The 21217-nt window shown below is 42.1% G+C and overlaps 1 protein-coding gene across 1 annotated transcript; it reads right to left on the bottom strand.

The window, feature by feature from the left end:
• Positions 1-11354: 11354 nt before the first annotated feature.
• On the bottom strand, positions 11355-20829 carry LOC121041823 (serine/arginine repetitive matrix protein 1-like). The gene is made up of 3 exons (XM_040492959.1): positions 20773-20829; positions 20023-20730; positions 11355-11381 (listed from the first exon to the last, which is right to left on the bottom strand). Exons 1-2 carry the CDS (start codon positions 20827-20829, stop codon positions 20059-20061), a joined length of 729 nt encoding a protein of 242 aa, XP_040348893.1. The 3' UTR covers positions 11355-11381; positions 20023-20058.
• Between the last annotated feature and the right edge of the window lie 388 nt (positions 20830-21217).

Raw genomic sequence — 21217 nt, 5'->3', positions numbered from 1 at the left:
CACAGAATCCGAAGCAGGCCCCAGGCTCTGAGCTGTCCACACAGAGCCCGAAGAGCGGCTTGAACTCGTGAACCATGAGACCATGACCTGAGCTGAAGTAAGATGCTTAACTGACCAAGCCACCTAGGCACCCCCCCCAATTTTTAATTTTGTAAACATAAATGTAGGGAAGTGGCTAGGCTTATGGTAAGGACTGGGTAAAATAATGCTAGTAAACTGCCCAGCACAGTATCTGGCAAGTGTCCTTCATATAAAGTGGCTGCTGTACTGTTATCATCCAAGGTTTCTGTCCATGCACATTCTTCATACTGGAACACTTGAGTGGTACGGGGTAGCTACCAGCCACTTATGGTTCCTGGATGCCTACTCTGAACTGTCCTCTGCTTTTTGCTTCTCTACTGCCTTTCCTCCATGCAAAATAACTGTCAAAATGCGGGGGAAAAAAATTATCCAAGCTCTGATTCTAAGAAACAGGCTGGAGAAAGTAATTTTATTGACTTATTTAAACTCCCCCAAATCCCAGCAAGCATTATCCACACTTCTGAGTCTCCACACAGGCTGTTCATTCAGTCAGGAACACTTTTCCTCTTGGATGTGGTTCATGAGCCTTCTCACGATCAAGATCATAGTTTACATTCCTTTCTCTCCAGAAAGCCTTGCCCTACTCCTGCTCCGAAGCCAGGGTTTGATGATGCATCTTCTAGGTCTTCTAGGCCTCCTAGCACATTAGACTCCCTTACCACAGCAGTGTTCACTCGGATGACTGATTATGGGAGCTCCAGGAAGGGCAGAGGTCATTTCTGCCTCATTGATCCGTATTGATCATTGTGCTTTCGGCATCTAGCACGGTGCCTGGCCAAGGCAGCCTCTCAATAAATGTCCTTCTTTGGCAACACATGTCAGTTCCTTTTCTAGAAGGGGCTCAAGGATCATTCGCACTTCTGTATCTCCTCAGGTTATCTGCCTCCTGGAGCAGTGCTGCTATTATGGTGGAAATGTTCAATGGCTGTGCTGGCTCGCAGAGTAGCAACTAGCCACATGTGAACATGTGAAATGTGGCTACTGCAACTGAGGAACTTACATTAGTTTAATTTAAGTACCCATATGTGCTATCATATTAGCCAACATGGTCCAAGAGCCTGAGGTTTAAAGGTTTGTGTCCAGGAGCTGTAACCTGAGGAACTTTCACTTTTTTGGGAGGACAGAATGATCACAAAATCCAGAAGATTGGCAACAGAACCCAAGTTTATCTAATGTTTGGAAACAGTTCCCAAATAACACATATATTGCGTAACTTGATGGCTGATGTAAATAAGCATTTGGGTTTTAGGAAAAGCAGCTTAGTGCTTACCTGTTCTAATACCTTATAGCTGTGTGATTCGGGCAACTCACTTAACATCTTTGTGTGTAAGTTTCCTTATGTATAAAATGGAGTTGATAATAGTTTCTCCCTCATATTGTGTTCAGTGACAGTGTGTGTGTGTGTGTGTGTGTGTGTGTGTGCATGTAATAAAATGTTGAGTATAGTGCCTGACACATATTATGTTCTCAAAAATGCTAATCACCATGATTAATTATCCTAGTCTTCCATTTCTAAATCAGTATGGCATTTGAGTATACAGAGGTATGTGTATGTGTGTATATATATACACACCCCAATACACCCACTACATTTGCTTCCTAAGTTTTAATCAGGCAGAATAAGAATGTGAGTGTAAAGTGCTAGGAGAAGGTCAGACATCTATCTATGTCTGATGGAATGTTAACCTGGACCATTAGTAGAGAAGGTGGCTCATTTTAGAAAGGTAAAGTATCTTGAAATGTTGTTTTTAAAGAGCAACAATGTTTGCAGTGGGAGTAGACTTACTGCTTGCAGAAAGGCTTTGTTACAAACATTTCTATTCTCCTTCTCCATTTGTGTCACCTGTCCAAGTTGCCCTTTTGCCATCCTCCCAATAGGCAACATGTTGAGTAGGCAGCTGCCTTGTACCATGCACCAAAGGGACAGAAATGAGCTGAAACAGTAAGTCCAAAATCCAACCTTCGAGTTTTACTATTCAAATCAGTGTGGTATACAATGTTTGTGTATTTTTAGTGGCCCCTTAGCCCCATTATTAGGAAACTGTGTGAGCAAGGGTAGGTCAGGGAGAAGGTTCACAGAATCAGTAGCTGATTTGCAAGCCCAAGGAATTTGCATGAAAGGCAGCAGTAAAAGTCAGTCATCAGCTCTGATATTTATAGTGAGAGGGAAGAAAGAAACAAGAGAAAGCCATGAAATGTTATCAGCAGGTCAGGAAAACAGAGCCATTCAATGTAACTCATACCTTACTACTGTTCTTCACTAAAAAAAAAAAAAAAAAAAATGTGTATGATGTATATGTGGGGTCTTCTTTTTAAGAAATGGAAACAAGGAACTGTCCTCCCTCTGAGCAATGGTGTATGGTAAGCTACTATATCCTTTTGATACAAGAAATTGAAATGAACTAACCACAAATGCCGAGTGAGGAGATATAAAAAGCAATATAAGGCTTCCTTTGTTATTTTTCCCCTGCTTTTTTATGTCAGAAGTTGGGGAATCATGCTGAATTTCAAATAATCTGCTTGGTCCCAATACCAAACTGTTGAGTATTATTTTGCAACTTGAGATACATCTTAAAAAACATCTTATAAGATATATTTGGTAGAGTGAGAAGACAGCAAAAAACATAGTGCTCACATGATATTAGAAGAATATCTAGCGGCTTGCAAATTAGGAACAATACAATATTGTACAAGCAGCAAGCATTCATTTTATTGTCAATACTCACAAACAAATAAATAGCAATAGTCTCAGGGGCTCTGAAAACTATTGAAACTCCTGAAATGCCACAGAATTGGGGAGTTTTAACATGTCCTGATGGCCTGCCACTATGGTAAGTCCAGAATTACCTGGAGTTATTGCTTGTTTTTGTAACTTGGATTTATTATCATCCTGGGAGATTAGACCATGGTGTTTGGAGTTCTAATTGACCCTCCATGTTTAAAGATTACTCCTTTATACTACTGAGCAACTGGAAAGCAGGCAAGCCTTTTGGGGGTAATTAGGCTCAAATATAGATTTAAATGAAAACATATATGTACCCATTCTTAACATGTCTTCTTGGGTCTCTGAGCGGCATCTGTCTTAGCATTGAAATTGCTCCTTGGATTAGAATTAGGTCCCTTTGGGAAGGCTTATAAAAGCATTTGCTTTTGTGAGGCCATTGGTTTTCCACTGCAGTGAGTTAATGAAGCTAGCAGCAACAACAAAACATTAGGAGTCTGAAGGAAGAGTAGCTCTCTCCACCCCTCATTTTGCATGTGAGAAAACTGGAACCCCAGAGGTTGAAGGCTCTGCCCCGTTCAGCTCACATGCTAGTCAGAGGTAAGACTGGTCCTAGAATGGCACTTTCTAATGCTCGTCTCGTGCTCCTTTGACCCCAGCATGCTCCCTGGAATTCTATAGCACCCAGCACCAACGACAATGCCTGGCACATAGTAGGCTCACAATAAATGTGTATTGACTAATTGAATGGCCTCCGAGCCTTATATTTTTAAAACATAGTTTTTAATTAGTTACAAGTGCTGACCAAATCTGGTTTGGGGAGAGGCTGGTCAAATGCTAACAAGACCATTACGAATAAGAGGAGGAGCTAATTGTCTGGCTCAGTCGGTAGAGCATGCTACTCTTGATCTTAGGGTCATGAGTTCAAGCCCCACGTTGGACCTACAGCTTGAGTAAAACAAAACAAAACAAAAAGAAGAATATAAACAGGAGGAAATAATTCATCTGTAGCCTATAGTAGTAGCTGAAACTTATCTCATGATGCAGAGACGCTGGAAAGGTGGTAACCTGTGACTATATCAGAAGCACTAAAACATTCTTGGCTATGATGCAGAAAAACATACTATGAGATTCCTTTGCTTTCTGCTGCTATTCAAACAGCAGGTGTGTGCTCAGAATGGTTCTTTTAGAGAAAACAGGGTGAAATTTTGACATCAAAAGGTCTGGAGATAACCATAGTAATAAGAATGACCACTGGGGAAAGAGCATCCCTCTTTTAGACTGAATTAGAATATAGCTATTTTGAGCATTTTTATTAAAAAAAATGGAAATTTTGCTTAATTTCCATTTATCCTGTTCTAAGTCTACCAACCCTGCAAAGCAGAGGCATGATTGATCTTAAAATGTCAATCTCTCACCTAAGGAGAGGAAAAAAAGATTTATTTAAAGAATAAAATGTCATAGGGGTTCTTAGGAAAAAAGCTCCTGGGTTTGGATTTTCTCTTGACAGCCAAGCTTCCAAGTGAGTAATTTTGCCTCTCCATCCATCTTGTAGCAGCTCCCTAGATAGCTATGAGCACAGACATCCAGACTAGCAAACGTTTGCATGTTTTAGGCTCCTTTTTGGCAGTTCATCTACCTGGGCACTGGCTTTTAGTAAAGAGTTCTTGGTACCAAAAGAAAACGTCCTCAGGACTTTAGGGAGATAATAAAGCTCTACTCTTGAATACGCTCATGCCAATAAAAATTCATCCACTAGGCTGGGGTTGGGATAAAGGAGCTAGAACTCAGTGTCTTTGGTTTAGTCCTAGGGGATCCAGGAGGCAAGTGAAACCTACAATGTGAAGAGCTCACTTGAGTGCAGTTTAAAGTATGAGTGGGTACAAAAAGGTGAATGGATTCATCAGAGGGCCCAAATAATTCTCAGCATCTCTATGCAGTCTGCATTATATTGTATATCCAGCTTCTGTAGCAGTGCCTGCCTGGAAAAGAAGTGTTTGATGATTATTTGTTACAAATAATTCAGTATTAAAATTAGAGAAAATCTCCCACTGGTTTAGATATGGACAGAAATTTATATTGTTTGTAAAAATGTATCCATTGTCTTAGGACCCTGTGAACTGAAAAATAAAACCAACAAAAAATGAATTTAAAAACACCTTGAGGTGTTGTCTAAATTGGCCTCGTATTTCAGGAAAAAAGTCTTACTCAAATCACTCTAGATGAATGAATTCCATTTCTGAAGACCTTTAGATGGACAATGGCGGTATATATAAGTCCAGGAACGGGGGCTTTGGTTTTCTTTGTGTGAGGGTAAACAATTCCTGTTCTTGACATTTTTTTGTGTTTTCCAGATGGTGGGCAGATTAATGGTGCCTCTTATTATTGCTCTGGACTGGCTGCAGGTGGTCCCTGGTCATCCTGACAGCCTGGAAAACTAGTTTCCTCTCCTCATCCTTGCAGTCATTACAGAAGAGCAAAGGGCAGAAAGAAGAATCCCTGTCATAGCAGAAAACTGGACCAAGGAAGAACCACTCTAAAGATAGGAATCAATGGCCTGCTCTCACTCTTAGGGAGCTGAAGGAATGGGTCACTCTCTCTAAGGACCAGTAGGCTGCTAGAACTGAAGACTTATTTGTCCTTTTAAAGATGGGAAGGGAGAGAGAGGCATACATGAGAACACAGATGCAGTTGGCTACTCTGAAATAACTTGGAGAGTATAGCTCCAAGAAAGAAAAAGGGGAAGGGAGCCAACAATGGTCTGAATGTTCCTGTGTCTCCCCATATTCATATGTTAAAATCCTAAGCCCCAAAGGTGATAGTACTTTGTGGTAGGGCCTTTGGGAGGTGCTTAGGTCATGAGGGTACAGCCCTCATGAAGAGAATTAGTGCTCTTATAAAAGAGAGCCCTCTTGCTCCTTCCACCATGTAAAGACAAAGACACAAGAAGTCTGCGACCTAGAAGACAACCCTCACACAACCTTGATGGTACCTAGATCTCAGGTTTCCAGCCTGCAGGTCTGTGAGCAATAAATTTCTGTAGTTTATAAGTTCCCCAGTATATGGTACTTTGTATAGCAGCCTGAACTACGACAGAGTTTGGAGTGTTCCTCATTAATTCTCTAAAGAATGAGTCTACCAGGAAACCACCTATTCTAACTTTCCATATAATGCAAGTTTCATTCATTTCTTTATTCATTCAACAAATAGAGCAGCTCAGACCAAGATTATGGATTGGCTTGGGAAATATCTCTGCTTCTTAGCAAAGAATCATGCAGGAAATTTACATGTGATTTCAGATTATTTTAAATAACTTCCTTTTTTTAAAGTTTATTTATTTAAATAATCTCTACACCCAACATGGGGCTTGAACTCATGGTCCTGAGATCACAAGTCACATGCTCTTCCAAATGAGACAGCCAGGCACCCTACAGACTGTTCTAAATACTTTCTGTAGGTGACATATTAACATGCATATGATCCAAACATACCAAGGACAAAGAGGATGATCTCAAAATAAAACCACCCTTCAAAAATTATTATTATTATTATTTTCTTTTAATTTTTTTTTTTTTTTTTTTAGCGAGAAAGAGAGAATCCCAAGGAGGCTCCACATTGTCAGTGCAAAACCTGATGCAAGGCTCGATCTCATAAACCGTGACATGACCTGAGCTGAAGTCAAGAGTCGGACACTTAACTGACTCTTCAAAACTCACTAAAAAGGCTTGGAAGATGTTACAGTGAAGAGATAGTTTGGCATGAAGTCAGGGTCCGAATGTACCAGAACTGCTATATCTTAGCAAATTTACTCTCCTAGGGGCAACATAATATACATGAAACTGCAAATGCACAGGCCTTCCATTCCCCAGTGGCTGTAGGGAAATACTTTGATTTATTTGGAATCTGCCAAGAAAACAGTTTACCCTTTCAGTTATGTCTCATTTTATGTTTTTGAATTTTTAATAAGTTTTATTGATTCTTGTTGACCATTCTTCTATGACACACTGAGAAAAGTAAATTGTTTTAGTATTTTCTCTCTAAACAACCTACATACAATTTAATTATATTGCTTTTCATTTGTATAGTTCTTGGATGCTATTTTCCCCTCTTTGTATCAATGACTCATCATAGGAAAAAAAAATATTCCCATCCATTTCTTACTTGGTATTTATATGACTGTAAGGAAAGACATTGGCTTAATCCACAAACTACTGTAGCCAGATTGTTGCAGAAATATGAATTAATTAATGCAGAACTAAAGTACTGCTGTTACCAGGAACCAGAGAGTTAAATCCAGGATCCAAGGTAAGTGCTATAAGTGAAAGTGGCTGGGATTTGTGTCTGAATCATGGTAGAGGTATTAAAATGTAAGAGAGAGGGTGGGATGGAAAGACCGAGAAAACCTTACCACAGCACGTGGAAGTTTCTCCTTAGGAGAGCCTTGTGGCTCATTGTGCCTGTCAAGTAGGCTAATGTGCCTGTAAATTTCCTCTGACAGAAAACACATCACAGCAGCAACACCAGAAAACAACACAACCAAACTGTGGAAGACTGAAAGCCCAGTGCTTTCAAGGATGATCAGAATATAACACAGAAAAAAAAATACAAGGCATTGAAAATAAACAAAGGCTAGGAAGAAATGAGATCACTTTCTAAGAAGAAAGCATTTATCATTTATAGGCCAAAGGAAATGCTTCTCCCACATCCATTTTTTATATATTGTTTGGCGGTCTCAGTTCAAGGTCAAAAGTATCAGAGGACAAAAAGAATATGACTCAAGATTTAAGATTTGTCATGACTGGTTTTGTAATTGCATAAATATTAAATATGTAGAAATAATTGTAAGCACATTATCTCCATATCTCCACACGTTGCTTTAATTTTTAATGTAATCTTTTATCCGCCGTTTCCTTAGCTGGCTGTGGGTTTGTGATTTGCATAGCTAGAATGATCTGGTGCCATCAATTTAGTAATGAAGTCACTCATTGAGCAGAAGAGGCTTCTAAAGATTATACTAAGCTGTAGGAAAGAAGAGTGTGGAAATGAAATTTTATGTTTCAGGTAAATGGGAAGTTTATTTTATAGCACATTTCCCATTGTAAATTTAATATGGCCACTTTAAAATAAATTTGGAAAACAAAGAAGAGGGTGTACCCACATTTTCATCATCCTAACTTTTCAGTGTTTTATATTCTGGTCTTTTAAACCTATGCATATATATTTTTAACATAGATGTAACCACTATGTGTGTGTTCATATAATCTTGTATCCTGCTTTTTTTTCTCTTACTAACATAGTTATCATAACTAACTTTTCTGACTGTAAAATAATAAAGAAAAGAGAGGTCCATAATTTACTCACCCCTTAAGTTTCTGGTGGCTAGTATAGCAAAGTGGTTAAGCAGCTCATACTGGAGCCAGATAAATCAAATATCAGCTCTGCTACCTAAGTGTGTGGATTTGGGCAGGTTAGTGAAGGCTGTGTCTCAGTTTCCTCATCTATGAAGTGGGGATAATAACAGTGCCTCTATGAGAGTGTTCTTTTGGCAGTTTAAGGAAATAGTCCATGAAAAGCACCTAGCCTGTCTCTATTATACAGTAAGTACTAAAATGAAGTGTTATTAAAGACAAGAAAGTTAAATACATGACACTGGGTTTCAAAATTAACAACAACAACAAAAAAAGCTTGAGTCCTACAAAACTGAGTCTCCTGAGACAATGCCACCACCCCAGAAGTTCCCATGTGCCTTTTACTGGTAACAACTCCCTACCTTCACTACTAACCAGATTTTGACGGTTAACATGTCCTTGTTTTGCTTCATACTTAACATGTAAGTATGCTTCCCAGAAAATATAGCTGAGTTTTGCCTGCTATTGAACTTGATATAAATGGAATCTTTCTCTCTCTCTCTCTCTCTTTTTATGTTTATTCATTTTTTTGATGTTTATTTATTTTTGAGAGACAGAGACAGAGCACGAGTGGGGGAGGAGCAGAGAGAGAGGGAGACACAGAATCCAAAACAGCCTCCAGGCTCTGAGCTGTCAGTACAGAGCCCAACATGGGGCTCGGACTCAGACCGTGAGATCATGACCCGAGCCGAAGCCAGACGCCGAACTGAGTCACCCGGGTGCCCCAATGTTCATTCATTTTTGAGAGAGACAGACAGAACATGAACAGGGGAGGGGCAGTGAAAGAGAAAGAGACATAGAACTCGAAGCAGGTTCCAGGCTCTGCACTGTCAGCACAGAGCCCAATATGGGGCTGGAAGTCACGAACTGTGAGATCATGACCTGAGCTGAAGTTGGATGATTAACTGACTGAGCCTGCCAGGTGCTCCCCCACCTCTCTCTCTCTCTCTCTCTCTCTCTCTCTCTCTCTGTGTTACACACACACACACACACACACACACACAATATCACTTTGTATTTAGGAGGCATACAATTCAAGGCTTGATTTTGTTGGGATGAAGAAAGGTTTGGACAGGGAGCCAGAGAACTTGGCTTCAAGTCCAGTCTCCATGAGATCTCAGGCAAATCTTTGTGCCTCCCTGGGGCATGTAAAATTTTCGTATGTGCTAAGTGTCTTTGAAGCTTTGGAGTACTAAATTGTTAAGCTTTTCCTATTTGAGTACTGTGCTGGCATATGAGAAACTAGAGCCAAAGATAATCTAGAGGAAGACCTGGGGCCTGCTAGATATAAGCCTCCTCTTCCCAAAAACCATGCCAATAACAGTGTCAGCAAACAAAGGACTATAAAAGAATGAAAGTGATCCTACACCACAAATAATTTTCCCTTCTCTGTTATGTCCACATCTAGATATATTATTGGCCTTCGTTGTCATGTGCATGGATGACATTTCCCCCAAGATAAATTATAGCCATAAAGATTTTAATGTCAGGAGTTTGGAATTCAAATTAATAATTACATATTATAAGTTTTCCTGGACAGAGTCAGTTTTAAACATCTTAACCCATTTCATGTGTTTGTATTTCTCCTAATACTGCCAGTGGTTAAGTACTGCAGGTTGGCTCATCTAATGCCCATTCCACTTTCCTCTTATGGCATCTTTCATAATGCAGACTGGAAGCTTACAACGTTTCCTAGACTTCTTTGCACCTAGAGCTATGGATACTGTCAATTAGATATATTCATGCAAGATTTAGAAAACATAAGAGAAGACGGGACATCTTTGTGACCACTTTTGGCTGTATTTCTCTTATAATTAATATCATTGAAACATTTTTTTTTTCTGAAGCAGTGTTCCATGGCCCATCATTCAGCCCCCTGATGACAACAAGTAGTTGTGGCAGTTGGGACAACAATAGTTTTCTGGCTCTACCTGCCCTCATGGGTTATGTTATTGAAATCAGCATCCAAGAGTCCTCAGCAGTCATAGCCCCACTGAGAGGTCAGCTCTGTACTGTACTGGAATCATTCATTCTTGGAGGCTCCGTCTATAACTCACTTCTCCAATCCTGACATTCATTTTTGCAAGCACAATCTATTAAATGCCTTTCTTCTTAAAAATAACTAAAATTGTTTCTATTTGTTCGCACCACCAAACCCTGACTGATACACATCCTGAAAGTTATTTCAGAAAATCTATTCACTGTATACAAGGTATAAGATACCATAACTCTGTAGAATGCTGTATCAAAAAGACAAGGGGTTTGTAAGCCAGAAAAAATAAGCCACACCATTTAGTATCTCTGTATCCCAAAGCAGATTGCTTAACCACTCTGTATCGAAGTTCCTTTATATATTAAATAGATTTTAACATGCTAAACTTCCAGAGTTGTGAGAATTACATGGGGCAGCACAAGAAAAGCACAACTGGTCATAGCACACACTGGTCATTCACTATGTGGAGTTTATTTCTATCTATCCCCATATTGGAATTCTCTTTGTAGTTAAGATAATTAGTAAAATAATTTGGGGATAAGTTCTATTAAAATTGTATACATACCTACATATGTGTATATTTATCTATCTTCTGTCTGTCTTTCTATCTATATAAACACCCTTATAGGAACACAAAGATTGAGTGCTGATTGATTCACAGTGGCAAGAGGAGTAGGTTTAAATGCAGTTCAAGAGCAAAGAGACTTCCAGTATGAGCCACAGCAACCCATTATGAGTGTTACCAATTCACCCCAACTGGTGCCTCAAGGCCCAAATAATAATTAATTCATTCAATGAATATTTATTAGGCCTTGACATTTGTAGACACTATTTTACTCACTAAGATACAGTGAAAAATCAAAAGGCCCCTGACTTTCAGGAGCTTGCATTCTATTGGAAGAGACACTCAGAAGACAATAAGTAATTTCAAATAGTGAGAAACACTATGAAGAAAAGGCACTCTTCTTTTAGCTCTGTTTCCCTTACCTTCTCCGAAGTTTTCTGTTACTTGACTCATCCTCTCTCTCAGCTTCCTTTCAGGGAAGGAAAAGCAAAGGGAGGTGAAGATTATGTCAACAATGTCAAGATTCTCTTAGGTAGGCGAGTAGTTTCAAGATCTGCGAAGGGTCTTGGGCCCGTCACTATTTTATTGACACCAGCAGAAAACACGAGATGCCTGGATTAGAGACAAAAGAACATGTCAAAGCAGCATGAGCATGATGTTGGTGTTAGTTTCCCATGTCCCTCAAATCCCACAGGGTCTAAAGAAGGAGCCCAAGTGGGTGCCATATACATAGGAGATTTCTGTCATAGGCCAAGGAATACTGAACTTGGAGAACACACTGCTTTTACAGTTTTGGTAAGTAAGCCTACTCTTTGTTTGGAAGAAAGTATTACTTGGTTCCTCAAGGCTGCTGGCTGCAAATACAATCCTGAAAAATGACCCAAATAAAGAGCAGTCAGGGTCTCTTTTATTCTTGGCATACCCAGAAATAATGTGTAGAGATGCTCAGGGCCCTTGGCAGACTGATTTTCCCAACAGGTAGGAGATAAAAGGATTGAACCTTCCATCCTTTATGTTTTATGCAATCACAATTATAAAATTTTCTAAAGTTATGAGTACTCAGAACTTTGTTCCTTCCTCCTTCCAAACTTTTATCTTAGATATGATGTATGTAGGCAACTGAAGAGTTCAGACAGACTTAGAGTAGCAGCTGGCAAGGGAAGAGATAAATTTTCCAGTTGTTACCAAATATAACCTCAGGATCTTCTGTAGATATAGACCTTCTCATCATTAGAAGCATGGAACTAGACCTCATACCTTCCAGAAACCTCACCCCAGGCTTTTTTCCTGTTCAATATTACATTGATTGCCCATTTTAACAAACCTCAGCTGCAAAAATATACTTATGTGGGTAGGGAAAATAGTATAATATGTTCCTTCCCTGAGCACTCCTCACATGGCCATTGCTCTTGAATCCTGCTACAAAGGGTCCTTGCTGGATCATCCTTACAGCCAACTTTCCTTGGATTAATGTCAGGGAGAGAAAATTGTAGACTTCCTCTATGACATACCAGTGCTGTCCAATGAGGACTCCATTATCTGCTTCCTGTAATGGCTATTTCATATGTTCTCTACCCTACTCGCTGCTTTCTGGAAACATTCTTCTTTCCCAGAGAAGATGGAAGGTGTCTGGGGAATGCTCTCCTAACATGTTATGTGTTACCTCTTGTAATCCTACAGTAAATGCTGAAAAATAGCTATTACTATCCCCATGTGGCATGTTGGAAAATGGAGTTTTGTAGATATCATGTAACTTTCCCAAAGTGACAAAAGCTATGTGTCCTGGAGAAGGAATCAGATTGAATCCTTACGATATGGGTCCTGCCCTGCCCTCATGCAGCTTCCAGATACAGTAAAATAAAACTTCTTTTTTTTTTAATTTATTTATTTTTTCAACGTTTATTTATTTGTGGGACAGAGAGAGACAGAGGATGAACGGGGGAGGGGCAGAGAGAGAGGGTGAACGGGGGAGGGGCAGAGAGAGAGGGAGACACAGAATCGGAAACAGGTTCCAGGCTCTGGGCCATCAGCCCAGAGCCTGACGCGGGGCTCGAACCCACGGACCGCGAGATCGTGACCTGGCTGAAGTCGGATGCTTAACCGACTGCGCCACCCAGGCGCCCCTAAAACTTCTTTTCAAAAAAAAAATGTTTGTACAAAAAGCCCTAGCTTCCTAAGCCACAGAAACATAAGCACTATAGAGAATGTTTGCTTTTACTTTTCCTAATACATTTTCTCATATCATAAGGATGAGACCTTTAGCTGTTTGTTTCCCTAATAACAGAGTTAATTGCTCAGATCCAAAGGGAGAATAAAACTTCTCTTATCTTCCCCAGAGCAAAATATTATGTCCTGGGATAGGCACCTAGGTTAGCTCTGAAGGTGCTGGGAGACTGGATTATTACCTTTCTAGTTATTTAAATTCCAACTAGGAATGAAGCCCCAGAGCTCAGAAACATCTGGAGTAAGGAGAAGACTTTTTCAGGAGATGAGGAGGAACAGCTGTATCCTTTACCTTCATAAACACAGAAAAATCACTTCTTGTCCCCTGTCTGTAGAGTACCTGGCCACTGATGTAGAAAAATTTTCATTGTCTTTCATGATACTGCCCCAGGGGTAATACCTGGGGCAAGCTGGCAGGGGGTAGCATGCAGTTCTTACTTACTCTGGGGTAGTAAGAAATCTCTGATCCAGAGCACCTCATGTGCTCATTCAAGATAAAATAAACAAAGATAACTATTAAAAACACATCACTAGACAATTCAGAGAAGGGAGAAGAACACAAATACTTCTAGACCATGAAATAAGTAGTTATAACAAATACCTGGTAATGTATTTGAAGAGAGAGTGTTTGAGTTTTTTGTGTGTGGAATGAGTAGGAGTTTGCTGATGGACAAGGCAGCTGAAAGGCGTGCTAAACATAAAGAATTATACCAAGGATATGAGGTGCACCTTTGCTCAAGTTTTATAAAGTTGGACCTTTATTCAGGGTGCTTTATTTCCACATATCACAAAATTGTCATATTATATTAATTTCATTATGATAAGATACTCTACTGCCATCTTCCAGAAGATAGTTCCAATAACTACACAAATTGACAATATCAGCAATATGTACAGCACCGCTTAAAGGTGTCCTATGTATGGTCTATACAATTGTACGTAGTGGCCCTGTGTCCTTGGCTCAACAGGGAGAAAGCAAGTTGTTCAGCATAACTTGGATGAAGATTGTGTGTGAAAGTGCGGGAAGAGACAAGGCTGGATAGAAAGGCAGGGGTCAGAACTGGAAGGAACTTAGGGTCCATACCAATGTGATTAGAATTAGATCTGAGAGTGCTGGGAAACTACTGATGGATTTTAGGCAAGAACATGTGATTGAAATTTTCACAAAGCTAGAGCATTGGGAAAGTGGTGACAATAGGACAAGATCAGACAGGAGATCCAGTAAGAGACCAGAAGATCACAGGAGCTCTATGATAGGAAGACAGGGAGGAGGCTGACTTCTTTGGTCTTAGAGGGAGGAGGGGAGGTCTTCTTCCTGCCAGAGTGATTCTCTTTTTCAGAGCTTTTGGTTCCCATCACTACACCTTCTTTGCTACCTACCACCGTGCTCTTTCACTTTTCCTTTTCCTGTGTCTTTAATCTCTCTCTCTCCACTTGCTTCATCCCTGCAGGCTTCGGTTACCCCAATATGTCAAAGTCTTGCTTCTGCCCACCCTTGTTTTTCTACATGAGTATTTTCTGCTGCATTAGAGTGGCTTTATTCACTCTCCAGATCAGGAAAATCCTACACTCTAACCAACAAGTGGTTGAATACCCCCTATGCAGCGGTGTGGTAGCTGGTAGAGCCACAAGGATAACTACTGAAGTTACGATGTTGGCTTGCCATGCTTCCAGAGATTCAACCATTAAGATGCTAACAGGCTCAACTGGATTTAGGTAATTTATTACTTACACAGCAAAAACAGTATCAGTGTGGTGTCACCTCCCCACATCTCTAGTCCCACAGGATGACAGTAAACTGGAGGGACCTGATGACAGAGAAGAGTTATGGGTTGATCTTCTTCTGAGAAGCCATCTAAACTATAGCCTGGCAGTTTCTAGACTTACACAGAAGCTTGAACTTATATTTGAAAGTGGGTGGAGTAACATAGAAAGTCCTGTGCTCAACTGAAACTAGGGAGTTTGATGAGAAAAGGCTTTAGAGCAGTCTGCTTCTCCAAAGAAACTTATCTCCCCTTGGCCGTGGAGGAATTGCAGGGCATTCCACCAAGACTCTGATCAGACTTGGCTTATGTAAAGACATGGAAAGTCATGTGGCAACAGGGCTCTATACCACTGACTCCACCCCTGACCTTTCATGTATCCAAGTAAGAATAATTTTCAAGAGTCTGGGCCACCCATTAGATTACCTAATTAATTATAATGATTGATTGTAGAAATTTGGACCAAATATTTTCCATTCATCTTAGGCCAGAGCAGATCAGAGTGACCATGGCTATGACTCCTAGAAAGATGGTCAGTCTAACTTGAAAGATAAATTACAAAAAGGTTCCCCATCCACAGCCAAGCCAGTTAAGTACATCTCAGGTGTTGTTGAGACTGAACTGAGAAAGCCACACTGCTTTCTCTCTAAGGCAGTAGACTGTTTCACTTTCCTGATTCATTAATCTAAGTGAAACAATAGGTGTTGGCATTTGAAAATATTCTCCCTTGACTGGCTAGCAGGAGGTCTGGAGCAACATGATTTTTTATAATCACTTGGATTAGAGAGTTTAAAATGGTTTATGTTTGTCAGGCAAGTAGAGGTCTGATGAGTATAAGTACACTCACATGAGTATAAGTACACTAGTGGGGGCATAAGCTGTATTAGGAATGTTAAATGTCCTTTATTACAATAAAGGTGAGTCAATTCTGTGTCCCTTATGGTGGGCAAACTCCTTGATTGGAGCTAAATAATTTCCTGCAAAGCAGGCTGCAATGCTTCTGAAGAGAACAATCTGGCTATGATAGCCAACCAGCCTAGCCCTTATGGTATGGACTCTTCCAGGTGAATTAGATTCTGCTAATATGTTTGTAGTGACTTCAGCAATGGCATTTTGCTGACATGGGGGTCAAGGTTTAATTCTCCAATGTTTGAAGGAAAAGCTGTTAAGTTTTTGTCAGTAGGGTCAGGAGGGAATGATAGATGCAGCAGTTAAATTCAGCTACTGCTGGTCTGGAAAAAACATACAAGAGAATTTTGTTTTTTTCCTTACATGATAGAGACCCCAAGGGACTGACAATAATACCAGCCTAGCGGGAATCTTAATGATGTCCAGAAAATTAATTTTGTTCTATCATCTCAGGTGGAGGTCATCCACCTGAAAGGTAACAGTCCTTAGTTTAAGATCTAAAAACTACGGATCTGAGTTTTAACATCTAAGAGCCCAGGATTTAAGTTAAGGATGGATATTCAAGCTTACAAAGGAATTCTGAGAGGACAGTCCAGGTCAAGTGTCCTACAAGTGAGAGCCAAGAGAAGCTTAGTGATTCTTTCCCCAACCCCTGACTTCCCGGGGTTTAGGGTACTCTTTTCCTACCAGCTAGGCTGTTGATTTCCTTCCATAGTCACATGATTGGTATGACCAGTCTCTGCAGCAATCACTTTATTCTTTTTCCCAATCCTCATCATTTCTAACCTATGCCATTTTCTTGGATTCATCTCATCTCTCAGTGGCTTTTTTTTTTTTTTTTTTTTTTTTTTTTTGGTAGAGCTTGTACCATCCTAGAACTTGTCCTACCCTAAAAGTGTGGGACATGCCAGGACCACTTTAGAGTTGTCATCTCATGCTCATGATTAGTTTCTCCTGCCCTCTAATTCAAATATACCATACCAAGACATCTGAAATACCTGCTACTTCCAGTTCATCAGATCCAATTAGCATAATGTTGTCATTTTGAACAACCAAAATGAACCAGTGTGATGCTTTGTGGAATGTCAAGAGGATCAACATTTCTGTAGGCTATATTAAGGAGAATTGATGTGCCCCCGAGGTAACCCTGTAAAGGCACTCCATTGGCCCTGTTAGGTAATCACCAACTGCTTCTGATGGTTTTTTTTATAAATAAGTATAGAAAAGATGGCATTAGCTATATCAATAGCTGTATACCAAGTACCAGGTGCTATGTTGATTTGTTCCAGTAAAAATATTGCATCTGGGACAAAAGCCACAATTGGAATTACCTCCTGATTAAGTTTATAGTAATCCACATTTTCCAAGATCCATATGACTTTTGCACTGGCTAAATAGGTGAGTTAAGTGGGAATGTGATAGGTATCACCACCATTGCTTCTTTCAAGTCTTTTCTGGTGGTATTGTTTCTGGTTTGCTATCTTGGAAGACAGTGAAATATCCAGGAGTTTCCCATACAGGTCTTCTTATCATAATGGCCCTCATCTCATGGGAAAAAAAGCCAATGGGCGGGGGGTATTGTCAGTTCTAGAACTGAAAAAATAACCATACAGTTGGTGTGTGGATCAAATGAATTAACAGGACCAACTGTGAGTAGGACATGAGCTAAGACTTCATTTAACTACTGACCAAGATAAACTCCAACTTTGGTTGAATCATAAAAGTGTTTTTTATTCTTAGGGATTAGCATCAATTCAAATCCAGTGTCTAATAAACCTCAAAAGATTTGCATATTTCATTTTCTTCAATGTACTGTCACTCTAGTAAATGGCCACAGAGCGCTTAAGGGAGCATTTACACTGTGTATTGTAGCAAAGGTGAAGGGTCCTTCCTGAAGGAGTCTCCTTCAGTCAAGGGGTTTTTGAGTCTGTGAATTGGTTTAGGTGTGAAAACTGAGTGAGAAGCTGTGATTGTCCACTATACTAACTCAAGTTAGATTTTACCTACCTGACTTACAGCTTTTCCTATTATAAATATCAAGCAGTACTCTTATTCGGTTGCCTATCTGTTTTGTTCCTAGGGCACCTCTGTGGGCCAAGGCAGTCTGAGTGCCTATACATATTTGTCGTTGCCCTTTAACACAAATGTAACCAAATTATATGTGATACCCAAGTGCCACTTGTCCTCTTGCTATTAGGTTCTGTCATCTCCACTGAAATCCAGATGCCCAAATCAATGGTACATCCTCTATAATCATACATGGCCTACAGAGGGGGACATCCATACAGATTTTCAAAGATTCATGTCTTCTTCTCACTAATTTATTTCTCATTTTTTCGGCTTAGGGAGTGTCTCTGGGCCTTTGATGGAACACAGTTGAAGACGGGTACACAGATTGTATATGATAAGTATAACATTTCCCTAAACCATGGATTCCCTGTTCCACATGTCTGGGAAAGTTGGGCACCTCAACTTCAACAATTGTATGCCACCAATGAGTCCAAGTTTCAATCAACCAAACTGTTAGAACCACCTCTAGCTGCATAAGCTAAAACAAAAAATTAACATCCTAACAACGAATTTGGTTCAATATAGTGTTCTACTCCACCCTCCATGGTCTGATGCTGGTAGAAGCCACTCCCACACGTGTTCAAAAGGTTTCTGCCTATGTATTAACATAGTAACCACATTGTAGTTACCTTGGTGTGAACCTATCCCCCAAGAGCATGCAGAGTTAAGACTATAGTGGCATCAGAGGGTGATTGTGGTGGGTTTTGAGGAGAATATATATTCCCTTTCAAGCATCGTCCCCAGGTGAGGTTGTCACAAAGCTTTCAAGCAGAGGAAATCTACCTCCTCAGACACTGGAGAGCAAACTACTTCCACTGGTAAGAAAGGCCCAGAGTGACTTAATGTTTCAAAATTGCCAGTTTCATCTGGGCCCAACCCATTCTCAGTTTTGAAGTCCTATTATTTAATAACCAATACCCTAACTTTTGCATGAGAAACTTGGCACATCTGTGAATTCAATGGAAGTTGTAATTCAGTAACCAGAAATTTTTAATTTTGTGTTTAATTTTCAGAAATATCATTTATCTGAAATTCTCTTAAGAGTTGTTATGGAAGCTCTCTGGTTTTCATGTCATAACTTTGATCTGTGCTTGTCGTTTCTCTTTGTAAGCATTCAAAGGAACTCAAAAGAATCCATATCACACCATAGTCCTTGTAGTCACCTTACAGCCATACCAGTCACCTTACAGCCACAGCTACTTGGGCCCCCAAGGCACATGGTTTAGTTGGTATTTCATCACAATCAGCCACAGGACATTGATTTATTGGGATGCCCCGGGTGCCATGAATCACTAGCATCTTATTTCCCTTTGGCAGGGAGTTCAGCATCGAGCTCAAGCCAAAGACCCAATCAAACCAAATTCCTAACCTCATCTCTTGGGGTTACAGGTAAAGCTTAATAAAAAATAAAAAGCTTAAGCAAAAATATTATAAACTATAATAGATAATTAATGAGGGATTCACTAGGGGGAAGATAACCCCTAGAGGATATAGAAACAGCAGTTTTAAGGATCAAATCTTATAATTAACCCCTGGGCTGGGACAGAGCTCCCCAAAGAGGAGCTTGCCAGCCCCTCACAGGGCTAAGATCCAGACTTTATTGGAGAGGGCAGAGTCCTCAAACTCTGGCTCACTGAATGGCAGAGAAGTCACACCTACAGAACACTACCCTGTGGAACCTAATACAAATCTTTTCTCTACAGAGCCTGGAGAGTTATTCATGGGTAGTGGCTCACTTTAGGGCCTCCTCTACAGAACCACTAAGTTAGGAATGATGGAGGAAATTTCTGACCTCCAACCACTAGTGGAGCTTGGCACTGGAGAAAGCCAGGTATACTGCAAGCGCCTGCCTATCCATATACCAAAACCAAGAAGCAAAACCCTTTTCTTCCTGCGATGTCTCTTCAGCGCCCTCTACTGACAAAGCTTCAGCACCTGCTGGCAAAGAAAAACTTACTTAAAAGGGCCCAGATCCATTTTCACGGTGCAGTCAAAAAGGGTGGATTTGGGATTGAGCAGCAATTAAACACTAACCCCCACGACCATTACTTCTTAGGATCCACTCATAGATTTTGTAGCCAGCTGTCGTTGGCAGTCTCCTTTCCTTCACGTTTCATCAGGAAGTCACCAAAAGCAACAGAGGAAAAGAGAAGCCTGAACTTAATGAGAAGCCCCTTTCTCCTCTATTTCTACAGCTCCTCACCAAGTTGCCGTCCCAGACACGCCAGGCCCGGTTCCTCAAGGACAGGAAACCTGGGCACCAAAAAGGAAATGAGGAGAAAGCTCACACTCTGTGGAACGTGGGCTGCTGGCGTCTGAAGGCCTCAGAGGGCCTCACCTCCACCCAGGCTGCCTGCCAGGTCACAAAAGCCGTCCGAGGTCTTCTCTCCGCCTGGGCTCAGGGAGGAGGGTGCGGGGCGGGCCCGTTGGGCGGCGCACTGTGATTGGGCACCTGAGGCCCCGCCCCATCCCGGCGCGTCGAGAATGGGCGGGGCCAGCCGCCTGCTCCGCTCCAGGGCTGCGGGCGCGTATTGACCCAGCAGCCGCCTCGCCGCGGCAGTTTCCTCCTGCTCGTGGCGGACGTTGTAGGAGCGCCGAGTGGCGCTGGAGAACCGGCGCTTCGTTTCGCAGCTGCCGCCGCCATCTCCGCATTTACAGGGCGGGAAGGAGGGAGGGGACTTGCGGCTGCAGCTGGAGCGGGCTTCTCTCCGGGGACGCCCCTCTTCTTGCTCTCCTTTTCCTCCTCCGCGCGCCGCCGCCGCCCGCCCCCTGCGCCCTCCCCGCGCAGCCCGGGTCCGGGAGGGGAGAGGAAGGGGCGCCGGGGGGCGGGAGAGGCCGGCTGGCGGACGCGCGCTCGGAGGAAACTCCTGCCCGTTCCGTGCGTCCCCGCGCCCGGGGTGCACCCTGGCCCGGCCTCGGCGGCGGCGGTGGCGGCGACAGCAGGAAGGCGCTCTGGCGGGGGCGGCGCCGCGGGGGCGGGTCTGGCCGTCCCGGCGCTAAGTTGTGGGGCTGGGCTCCTCCCGACCCGATTCTTTTACCCTGGGCTGCTCAGACGCAGCTCGGTGCGGTCTACCCCAGCTCCGCCGATCCCGCATCTCTTGGGTGAGGGGGACACGCCTGCCCTCCTCTAGAAAACTTTTCCTGCTGACTCGGTCGGGGCGGCGGTGGCAGGAAGTCCGGACAACGACCTCTTCTCCTCCTGCCCTACGCGCCCTGCCGGGTGCCGGCGCCAAGCTCGAGATCAAGTTTGCGGGGCCCCTTCCGGGCTGCAGGCGGGTCCCGCCTTAGGAGGGGACGCCCGACCCCAGGGAGGGCGGTGGGCCCGGGCGAAGGCCGAGGGCGCGTGGTGGCGCCGGAGACAAGGTGCGGAGTGCGGTCGGAATCCGCACCCACAGCCGAAAGCGCGGAGAGCAGGAGCCCGGGAGCAGAGAGCCTCCGGCGGCCGCTTGCAGGAGTCCACAGCCCTCCTCCTCCTTTGGTGAG

The sequence above is a fragment of the Herpailurus yagouaroundi genome, unplaced genomic scaffold (genome assembly GCF_014898765.1).
Source record: "Herpailurus yagouaroundi ecotype Mexico unplaced genomic scaffold, PumYag 29, whole genome shotgun sequence".
Classification (NCBI taxonomy): Eukaryota; Metazoa; Chordata; class Mammalia; order Carnivora; family Felidae; genus Herpailurus; species Herpailurus yagouaroundi.
This window is presented reverse-complemented; position numbering and strand designations above follow the sequence as displayed.